General features: G+C 39.2%; 1 protein-coding gene across 8 annotated transcripts in view; it reads right to left on the reverse strand.

Moving 5' to 3' along the window:
- The window catches only part of LOC105493206 (coiled-coil domain containing 148), a 285,928-nt gene that overhangs the window by 162,025 nt on the left and 111,862 nt on the right, over positions 1-12,041 (reverse strand). For 7 of the 8 annotated variants that reach the window (XR_011609794.1, XM_071072801.1, XM_071072803.1 and 4 more), the window contains 4 exons: positions 9,451-9,533; positions 9,100-9,251; positions 1,732-1,827; positions 1,468-1,649 (listed from right to left, as the gene is read on the reverse strand). Coding sequence is in view for 7 of the 8 variants with exons in the window: in XM_071072801.1 (XP_070928902.1) it covers positions 1,468-1,649; positions 1,732-1,827; positions 9,100-9,251; positions 9,451-9,533 (513 nt within the window). In the remaining variant the exon portion in view is untranslated. The remainder of the gene's footprint in view (positions 1-1,467; positions 1,650-1,731; positions 1,828-9,099; positions 9,252-9,450; positions 9,534-12,041) is intronic. The other variant, XM_071072806.1, reaches the window with a different exon arrangement.

The following is a 12,041-nucleotide window of genomic DNA, read 5'->3' on the forward strand; positions in this document are numbered from 1 at the left end:
CTGGGAGAGGAGGTCCCGGGGCAGCCAACTTGCTTTAAATGATAGGGTCAGATCTACCCTCTTCCCAGCTGCAGTTAATCAGTCTGATTATAATGCCCTCTCCACTGTCAAACAAAAAATCCTCTTCCTCTTTCTTGATGAGTTCTAAAATCTCTTTAACAAGATTGGGATGGGGAGTGGGAAGAGAATGTTCATTTAACAATTGGAAACTTAAGTGTAGTGCATGGTTGAGTTAGGACTTCACTATGACTGAGTTCCAGTTAACATGTAATTAATCAATCATCAAGTGTAAATTGTATATTATTATTTCTCAGCTTTACTGCAAGATAGGAAAGAAGAAAGGAAAGGAGAGAGATGGGGAAGGAAAGGCTATCAGGAGACCAAAAGGTATGTGATGGGGAGAAGCTAACGTCAGAAAAAGGGCTCCAACTTCACCTACAATTGGCTCTAATCACTGACAAATGTGCTAAAACAAATAGAAGCTCTAACTGAAGAGTTTAGATCAGGAAGCCACCAAAGCAAATAACTCTACTTGGTATAATTTAAGGGTTTTTCCCCTGTAATTTATTTCTTACCAGTAGTAGTCTCATACAGAGGAGCTGCAGTTCACAGGCAATTCATAAGAAATATAAATATTTGTCATATTCATCTTCTTCCATTCCAAAGTTATAAACCTTTTATTTTAATTTACTATAAATGTGTCCCTTCAATAATTTTCTTTTTAAATATACATTCTTTTGGGGAAAATATTGAGGTCAATATCATAGCACACAAAGCTGTTTCCCTACAAAATGTCCCCTAGAAGCTTTATATACACTATAAGGTAGACCATTGATCTAGTTCAGAGTGGTGTATCTGGATTTGTCATCTAAGCGAATTTTAACATAGAAGACACTAGAGAAGATGACCACTGCCAAACTGAATTTTAAATCACTGAACATTACATTCACCATGAAGAAGTGGATAATCACTCTTGGGAGAAAACCAGAAGTCTACTTCCTAAAAATGAAATTTAACACATAGAAAAAAATTTTTTTTAATTTATAAAACATACTCTGTGTTTATCATAGGATAAAATTACAGTCAATTACAAGTAACATAATTCCATGGGTACATTTTCCACTGTATCAATTACTGCAGAGCAGCTTCATATTTTGAAAAGAAAAGTTCTGGTTACTGAAAATTCATATTTGAAAACTATTTCTTATCTGTGTCATGAAGAGCTCAATAAGAGAGATGTTTTCAACATGTCTTAACCTTACAAAAATATTAAGGACTATTATGTCAAGAAACTTTTTGAAAAAATAAAACCCTCTCCATTCAGCAAATAGTCAATCTAAACATTTATTGATTGTATTCCAATTACATAGTAACTATTCAGTAAGTTGGAAGTATAGTGACCCCAAACAAAAACAAAAAGTTAGTGTCAAAAGTCTACACAGAATTCAATAAGTTTTATCATATCACCTGTATATGTCTTCCAACTGCAGATCAACATCTTGAAGCTTCTTTTGATATTTCTGTGTAAACTTACAGAACTCACTGTGGATTGAAGATTTCAAATCAGGGTATGGGCATTCCAAACTTCCTAATTCAATGGGCAGTTCACTAAGCAGGTTAGTCTTTTCTTCCAAAGAATGATCTAGAATCTGAAAAAAAGTATATAATTATTTTATTTAACATAAATGACAAATTGAAAAACACATAAATTACTAGCCACATCACACTTACCTTTATACTCCAGCCTGAAAGATCATTTTCTATTCTCTGTTGCTCCAGGCCAAGTCTTTCAAAGACAGTTTTCAATTGTTTCTTCACAAAGTCAACCTATAGGACATTTGGAACAAGTAGTATGCAAATTATTGCAATTCATTCCATACTTATATTTAAAGACACAAGAATTATTCTCAAAAGCCAATCAGTGATGAAGTTTAAAGACCTGTGGAAGAGAGTTAAAGAGATGCCAGCCAGGTAGGCAGTGCTCATCAGACAAATGAGCTGCAATGAGGCTTCTAGACATCCCAAAAATAAGCTCAGAAAGTTCAGTACAGTCACAGCCACTCTGCACACACATTTTTATTTTCTCTGTGGTAATGCAGAGAACTTACCAGATGTCTGTGCTCCAATCACCCCTTCCTTCCCTTGCATTCTTGCCTCTAATCCCCAGCTGGGCATACATTTATATTTTTTTATGACTATTTATAAAGCAATATAACATTACAGAATAACTGAAAAATAGAAAAAGTCAAAACCGCCTAAATTTTTATCAAACATAGCACACATATACTCAAGAAGCTTATGCTCAATTAAGGGGAAGCAGCTGACAAACTAATTTAAAAAAATGTGAGAAAGGGTCAGGAGCAGGAAGGCAATGTCAAAATAGGGTGGTGTAGCAGGGACTGACTGTGGCTTCTCAGTACAGGCCTCTCAGAGAAGAGGATTTAAGCCAAGATCTACATGGCAAAAAGTGGCATCAAGAGGACAGAGGAAATAGCCAGTACAGGAAAGGGCCTGGCATGTCAGAGAAACAGAAAGAAGGCCAGCCTGGGTGTGACTGAGCTTCTATGGCAAAGGGGAAATGTCAGGTAGCAGATGTGACTGAAGAAGCAAAAAGGGGGCTAGGTGGCTAGAAGGACTTATGTACTCACAGGAGCCCCTGGGGAATTTCAGCAATAGGATGACTTAATCCCCCTGTGCTGGGGTAAGATCCCAGGATGCACTGGGAGGAGAGGCAAGAATGAAAGCAGGGAAGCCAGTTATGTGACCACCGGAACATTCCAGTCAAGAAATGAGGGTGCTCAACAGAGTTCAGGCATGTGTTTAAAATATTTAGTGGAGGGGGGTTCCAAGATGGCTGAATAGGAACAGCTCCAGCCTCCAGCTCCCAGTTGAGTGACACAGAAGAGGGGTGATTTCTGTATTTCCAACTGAGGTACTGGGTTCATTTCAATGAGGCGTGTTGGACAGTGGGTGCAGGACAGTAGGTTCAGCCCACCGAGTGAGAGCTGAAGCAGGGCGACGCATTGCCTCACCCAGGAAGTGCAAGGGGGAAGGGAATTCCCTTTCCTAGCCAAGGGAAACTGTAACACACAGCACCTGGAAAATCGGGTCACTCCCATGCTAATACTGCGCTTTACCAAGGGTCTTAGCAAATAACACACCAGGAGATTATATCCTGCACCTGGCTCAGAGGGTCCCACACCCACAGAGCCTCCCTCATTGCTAGCATAGCAGTCTGAGATCTAACTACAAGGTGGCAGCGAGGCTGGGGGAGCAGCGCCCGCCATTGCTGAGGCTTGAGTAGGTAAACAAAGCAGCCAGGAAGCTAAAACTGGGTGGAGCCCACCGCAGCTCAAGGAGGCCTGCCTGCCTCTGCAGACTCCACCTCTGGGGACAGGGCATAGCCAAACAAAAGGCAGCAGAAACCTCTGCAGATTTAAATGTCCCTGTCTGACAGCTTTGAAGAGAGCAGCAGTTCTCTCAGCACGGAGTTTGAGATCTGAGAACGAATAGACTGCCTGCTCAACTGGGTCCCTGACCCCTGAATAGCCTAACTGGGAGACACTCCCCACTAAGGGCAGACTGACACCTCACACCTCACATGGCCAGGTACCCCTCTGAGACGAAGCTTCCAGAGGAATGATCAGGCAGCAACATTTGCTGTTCTGCAATATTCACTATTCTGCAGCCTCTGCTGCTGATACCCAGGCAAACAGGGTCTGGAGTGGACCTCCAGCAAACTCCAACAGACCTGCAGCTGAGGGTCCTGACTGTTAGAAGGAAAACTAACAAACAGAAAGGGCATCCACACCAAAACCCCATCTGTACGTCACCATCATCAAAGACCAAAGGTAGATAAAACCACAAAGATGGGGAGAAAGCAGAGCAGAAAAGCTGAAAATTCTAAAAATCAGAGCACCTTTCCCCCTCCAAAGGAACGCAGCTCCTTGCCAGCAACAGAATAAAGCTGGACAGAGAATGATTTTGACGAGTTGAGAGAAGGCTTCAGACAATCAAACTTCTCCAACCTAAAGGAGGAAGTTCAAACCCATCGCAAATAAGTCAAAAACCTTGCAAAAAGATTTGATGAATGACTAACTAGAATAACCAGTGTAGAGAAGTCCTTAAATGACCTGATAGAGCTGAAAACCATGGCATGAGAACTATGTGACAAATGCACAAGCTTCAGTAACTGATTCAATCAACTGGAAGGAAGGGTATCAGTGATTGAAAATCAAATGAATGAAATGAAATGAGAAGTTTAGAGAAAAAAGAGTAAAAAGAAACGAAAAAAGCCTTCAAGAAGTATGGGACTATGTGAAAAGACCAAATCTACGTCTGATTGGTGTACCTGAAAGTGACAGGGAAAATGGAACAAAGTTGGAAAACACTCTGCAGGATATTATCCAGAAGAACTTCCCCAACCTAGCAAGTGAGGCCAACATTCAAATTCAGGAAAAACAAAGAACTCCACAAGATACGCCTCAAGAAGAGCAACTCCAAGATGTATAATTGTCAGACTCACCACAGTTGAAATGAAGGAAAAAATGCTAAGGGCAGCCAGAGAGAGAGGTCAGGTTTTGGGTTTCCCACAAGGGAAGCCCATCAGAGTAACAGCAGATCTCTCAGCAGAAACTCTACAAGCCAGAAGACAGTGGGAGCCAATATTCAACATTCTTAAAGAAAAGAATTTTCAACCCAAAATTTCATATCCAGCCAAACTAACTTTCATAAGTGAAGGAGAAATAAAATCCTTTACAGACAAGCAAATGCTTAGAGATTTTGTCACCACCAGGCCTGCCCTATAAGAGCTCCTGAAGGAAGCACTAAACATGGAAAGGAACAACCGGTAACACCAACTGCAAAAACATGCCAAAATGTAAAGACCATCAATGCTAGGAAGAAACTGCATCAACTAACGAGCAAAATAACCAGTTAGTATCATAATGGCAGGATCAAGTTCACACATAACAATACTAACATTAAATGTAAATGGGCTAAATGCTCCAATTAAAAGACACCAACTGGCAAATTGGATAAAGAGTCAGGACCCATTAGTTTGCTGTATTCAGGAGACCCATCTCATGTGCAGAGACACACATAGGCTCAAGATAAAGGGATGGAGGAAGATCTACCAAGAAAATGGAGAACAAAAAGGCAAGGGTTGCAATTCTAGTCTCTGATAAAACAGACTTTAAACCAACAAAGATCAAAAGAGACAAAGAATGTCATTACATAATGGTAAAGGGATCAATTCAACAGGAAGAGCTAACTATCCTAAATATATATGTACTCAATACAGGAGCACCCAGATTCATAAAGCAAGTCCTGAGAGACTTACAAAGAGACTCAGACTCCCACAAAATAATAATGGGAATATTTACCACCCCACTGTCAACATTAGACAGATCAACAAGATAGAAACTTAACAAGGATATCCAGGAATTGAACTCAGCTCTGCACCAAGCAGACCTAATAGACTTCTACAGAACTCTCCACCTCAAATCAAATGAATATACGTTGTTCTTGGCACCACATCACACTTATTCTAAAATTGACCACATAGTTGGAAGTAAAGCACTCCTCAGCAAATGTAAAAGAACAGAAATTATAACAAATTGTCTCTCAGACCACAGTGCAATCAAACTAGAACTCAGGATTAAGAAACTTACTCAAAACTGCTCAACTACATGGAAGCAGAATAACCTGCTCCTGAATGACTACTGGGTACATAACGAAATAAAGGCAGAAATAAAGATGTTCTTTGAAACCAATGAGAACAAAGACACAACGTACCAGAATCTCTGGGACACATTTAAAGCAGTGTGCACGGGGAAATTTACAGCACCAAATGTCCACAAGAGAAAGCAGGAAAGATCTAAAATTGACACCCTAACATCACAATTAAAAGAACTAGAGAAGCAAGAGCAAACACATTCAAAAGCTAGCAGAAGGCAAGAAATAACTAAGATCAGAGGAGAACTGAAGGAGATAGAGACACAAAAGCCCTTCAGAAAATAAATGAATCCAGGAGCTGGTTTTTTGAAAAGATCAACAAAATTGATAGACTGCTACCAAGACTAATAAAGAAGAAAAGAGAGAAGAATCAAATAGACACAATAAAAATTGATAAAGGGGATATCACCACCGACCCCACAGAAATACAAACTACCATCAGAGAATACTATAAACACCTCTACGCAAATAAACTAGAAAACCTAGAGGAAATGGATAAATTCCTGGACACATACACTCTCTCAAGGCTAAACCAGGAAGAAGTTGAATCCCTGAACAGGCCAATTGCAGGCTCTGAAATTGAGGCAATAATTAATAGCTTACCAACCAAAAAAAGTCCAGGACCAGTCGGATTCACAGCCAGATTCTACCAGAGGTACAAGGAGGAGCTGGTACTATTCCTCCTGAAACTATTCCAATCAATAGAAAAAGAGGGAATCCCCCCTAACTCATTTTATGAGGCCAACATCATCCTGATAACAAAGCTTGGCAGAGACACAACCAAAAAAGAGAATTTTAGACCAATATCCCTGATGAACATCGATGCAAAAATCTTCAATAAAATACTGACAAACCGAATCCAGCAGCACATCAAAAAGCTTATCCACCATGATCAAGTGGGCTTCATCCCTGGGATATAAGGCTGGTTCAATATACACAAATCAATAAACATAATCCAGCATATAAACAGAACCAAAGACAAAACCCACATGATTATCTCAATAGATGCAGAAAAGGTCTTTGACAAAATTCAACAGCCCTTCATGCTAAAAACTCTCAATAAGTTTGGAATTGATGGAATGTATCTCAAAATAATAGGAGCTATTTATGACAAACCCACAGCCAATATCATACTGAATGGGCAAAAACTGGAAGCATTCCCTTTAAAACTGGCACAAGACAGGGATGCCCTCTCTCACACTCCTATTCAACATAGTGTTGGAAGTTCTGGCTAGGGCAATCAGGCAGTAGAAAGAAATAAAAGGTATTAAATTAGGAAAAGAGGAAGTCAAACTGTCCTTGTTTGCAGATGACATGATTATATATTTAGAAAACCCCATCGTTTCAGCCCAGAATCTCCTTAAGCTGATAAGCAACTTCAGCAAAGTCTCAGGATACAAAATTAATGTGCAAAAATCACAAGCATTCCTATACACTAATAAAAGACACACAGAGAGCCAAATCATGAGTGAACTCCCACTCACAATTGCTTCAAATAGAATTAAATACCTAGGAATCCAACTTACAAGGGACGTGAAGGACCTCTTCAAGGAGAACTACAAACCACTGCTCAATGAAATAAAAGAGGACACAAACAAATGGAAAAACATTCCATGCTCATGGACAGGAAGAATCAATATCATGAAAATGGCCATACTGCTCAAGGTAATTTACACATTCAATGCCACCCCTATTAAGCTACCAATGACTTTCTTCACAGAATTGGAAAAAAACTACTTTAAAGTTCATATGGAACCAAAAAAGAGCCCGCATTGCCAAAACAGCATGATACTGGTACCAAAAGAGAGATATAGACCAATGGATCAGAACAGAGCCCTCAGAAATAATACCACACATCTACAATTATTTGATCTTTGACAAACCTGACAAAAACAAGCAATGGGGAAAGGATTCCCTATTTAATAAATGGTATTGGGAAAACTGGCTAGCCATATGCAGAAAACTGAAACTGGACCCCTTCCTTATACCTTATACAAAAATTAACTCAAGATGGATTAAAGACTTAAACATAAAACTGAAAACCATAATAACCCTGGAAGAAAACCTAGGCAATACCATTCAGGATATAGGCATGGGCAAGGACTTCATGTCTAAAACACCAAAAGCAATGACAACAAAAGCCAAAATTGACAAATGGGATCTAATTAAACTAAAGAGCTTCTGCACAGCAAAAGAAACTACCATCAGAGTGAACAGGCAACCTACAGAATGGGAGAAAAGTTTTGCAATCTACTCATCTGATGAAAGGGCTAATATCCAGAACCTACAAAGAACTCAAACAAACTCACAAGAAAAAAACAAACAACCCTATCGAAAAGTAGGCAAAGGATATGAACTGACACTTCTCAAAAGAAGACATTTATGCAGTCAACAGACACATGAAAGAATGCTCATCATCACTGGCCATCAGAAAAATGCAAATCAAAACCACAATGAGATACCATCTCACACCAGTCAGAATGCTGATTATTAAAAAGTCAGGAAACAACAGGTGCTGGAGAGGATGTGGAGAAATAGGAACACTTTTACACTGTTGGTGGGAGTGTAAACTAGTTCAACCATTGTGAAAGACAGTATGGTGATTCCTCAAGGATATAGAACTAGAAATACCATTTGACCCAGCCATCCCATTACTGGGTATATACCCAAAGGATTATAAATCATGCTACTATAAAGACACATGCACACGTATGTTTATTGCAGCACTATTCACAATAGCAAAGACTTGGAACCAACCCAAATGTCCATCAATGACAGACTGGATTAAGAAAATGTGGCACATATATACCATGGAATACTATGCAGCCATAAAAAAGGATGAGGTCATGTCCTTTGCAGGGAGACGGATGCAGCTGGAAACCATCATTCTCAGCAAACTATTGCAAGAACAGAAAACCAAACACCGCATGTTCTCACTCATAGGTGGGAATTGAACAATGAGAACACTTGGACACAGGGTCCGGAACATCACACACTGGGGGCCTGTCATGGGGTGGGGGGAGGGGGGAGGGATAGCATTAGGAGATATACCTAATGTAAATGACGAGTTAATGGGTGCAGCACACCAACATGGCACATGTATACATACGTAACAAACCTGCATGTTGTGCACGTGTACCCTAGAACTTAAAGTATAATAAAAATATATATATATACACACATGTAAAAGAATAACTCAAAAAAATATTTAGTGGATAGAATTAGCTGACCTATTTAAGATATTAATTACATATTAATATTAACGAATACACAAGTCACACATGTTTGTTTCTTATCTCAAACTCTTCTAGTTGGGACAAAAATGAAGTATTACATTATCGAAAATAAAGGTAACATACTAACCTCTTCCAATACTTTCACAGAGTTAAACTCAACATGTGGGTGTGAATGCTGCAAAGTGTGATGCTGTCTGTATTTTAGATCTGCTCTCAGCTGCTGAATAGGATTTATCACATTTTTAAGATATGTGCACCATTGTTCTGATAGCTCTTGCTCTATGGTGAAACAAAATGGAATCAAAGGAACACATTATTAAGTGTCTCCAAGAACAGATCATTAGAGTACAGATTTATTTGGGGATTCCTTTAGAAAAAAACTAATGGCAGTTAATATTAAAAGAACATGAAGTGAGTGGCCCATTCTCATTCTTCAAAATAAAACTCCCCTTTAAATATAGGATTAAACAAATCTTACCAAAATTTGTAAGGTCACAAAGACATTCGTTTCCAATGTTCTCTTCATTGAGAAGGGATTTTATTTCAGATTCCATTTTATATCTGAAATAGATGTGATCTCAATAAATGTTACAATCATAAACATACATCTAGGTTTTTAAAAAATAACCAAAGAGATATTTAATCGAATATGGCTTTGTAATCCATTCATTTATTTAAACCATGTACTAAATTCCTAACATGGCTTGAGTCCTTGCTAGACACTGAGATAGATGCATAGGCTCAGACAGAGGAAACAGCGTGAGCAAAGGCCATCCCACAGCAGGTCCTAGCATTGCGTGTGGAGAGGGCCCGGGGCATTGGGAAGCACTGAAGGTCGGTAGGCTACCTCACTTCCTCAGATCCATGTTTCAGAAAGATTCCCAAGACAGCAAGATAGAGCAGAAGGAGATGTGAACAATAGAGATGGAATATGAAGAGGAGGGTGTCAGACAAACCTAGAGCAACAAGGAGGTAATTTTTAAAGTTCAGAAAGAATGAGACCCTGAATTGCAGGGGTGGAAGTATACTTTATTTTTAATATACTAATAAGAACAACAAATCTTCATGAGCTTATATATGTATACATATATATGTGTACACAAGTATGTACATATATATACATATAAATACTTTTTTTTTTTTTTGACCGAGTCTCCCTTGGTCACTCCGGCTGGAGTGCAGTGGCACAATCTCGGTTCACTGCAACCTCTGTCTCCTGAGTTCTAGTGATTCTCATGCCTAAGCCTCCCAAGTAGCTGGGACTACAGGTATGCGCCACCATGCCTGGCTAATTTTTGTATTTTTAGCGGAGACAGGATTTCACCATGTTGGCTAGGCTAGTCTCAAACTCCTGACCTCAGGTGATCCACCTGCCTCGGCCTCCCAAAGTGCTGTGTCATAATTTTCTAAGCCAATTTACATGGGACAAAGATTTGGTTTTTGTTTAAACGTATAAAGGAGGGGTGATATTGTAAATGATACCTCACTGTCTGTTTTTCCAGCAGGTAGTTTCTGCCAGAAATATTTTTAAGATCACATTTGCAACTGTTACACGGAGGATGAGTGCATAATGGTTGAGTCAAACCAGAAGTTATTCCAGAACAGATTTGTTTAACCAAAAACATAGCACTTAAAAACCATCTAGCTCGGCACCCAGAAAGTCATAACAGAGCATATAAACTGCCAAAAAAAATGAAGATATGGGTAATTTTTGATGTTCTGAGGAGACTGATTCTCTACCTAGAACTTTGGCACCTTTCCGGAAGGATAAGAACCTGTACCAAGGTAGACACCTGAAGGCTCAAAAATGCCCTTCACCAGGGTGTCTTATTTGCAGGTGGTTGCACTGAGTAGATTATTACGTCATCTGGGCAAACGAGCACACAAAAACTTAAGGGATTCTTTGTGGTACCAGAATGAAACAATGGAGAAAGTACCTCTGGGAAAGTATATCAAAAACCTCAAGGGGTATAGTTTCATTAAGCATAACACAATTTAAATAAAATGGTATAAATGTAAATATTAAACATAATTTTACATTTGAAAATTTTGTCTAGTTTTCTTAGTACAGATTACAAAGAATTAAAGTTTGGCAACTTGTTTTCATTTTGTTTTGTTGTTTTTAGACATGGGGTCTCACGATGTTGCCCAGGCTAGACTGCAGTAGCTGTTCACAGGTGCAAGCATAACGCACTGCAGACTTGAACACCTAGGCTCAAGTGATCCTCCTGCCTCAGCCTCCCAAGTAGCTGGGACTACTGGTATGCACCATCACACCCTGGCAAAACTTGTTTTGTTTTTGCCAGCAAGGCTAGACCAGTTGGATCTCAGCTGACGTAAACAGAACCCCGTAGAAAAAGGAAAAAGCTACTCAACTCCAAGGTCATAGAGCACAGAAGTTAGGGGCAAACGTTCCAATCCCAGCTCCACACAGACTAGGTTATTTACGATCTACAAATACCTTTCATTATCTGAGACACAAGATTCTCATTTGTAAAACTGAGACAGCAATAACTACTACTTTGTAGGGTCATTGTAAATATTAAAGGAGATAAAACATGTAAAGGACTTAACATATTCAGTTGGTGCAAAAATAATTGTGGCTTTTGCCCAATCTAGTATTACCTGGCACATATTAAATTACCTAACAAACGTTAGGTGTCATTGTAGGCCCTTATCCTCTGCCTGCCTGAGATTCTTAAACGTTGTCTTTTATGGTAAGGCATAGGATCTTACTTATTAAAATGGGATGTCGATTTCTAAAGGTTGACAAACACTGTTAGGACTTTAACTACTTCTAATTTGTTGGTGGCCCTAAATTCTCCACAAGGTAGTCATTTCTCTAACTTATCTCCTATTGCTGTTAGTTTTCAGTAGCACCGAACACAAATTGAAATTAGCCTGCATTCTAGAATAACACAGAAACTTATCCTGGAATTCTTCATTTTGTCCAATTTTCAGCCCTTAGAAGTTCTGAGACATTAAGGTTATCATTACCTAAGTGTTCCCCACCTCCATTTTCTTTGTGTCATTCCAGGTCAGCCAAAAGAATTATTTTCCATCATGATA

This window comes from Macaca nemestrina, chromosome 11 (genome assembly GCF_043159975.1).
Source record: "Macaca nemestrina isolate mMacNem1 chromosome 11, mMacNem.hap1, whole genome shotgun sequence".
In the NCBI taxonomy this organism is placed as follows: Eukaryota; Metazoa; Chordata; class Mammalia; order Primates; family Cercopithecidae; genus Macaca; species Macaca nemestrina.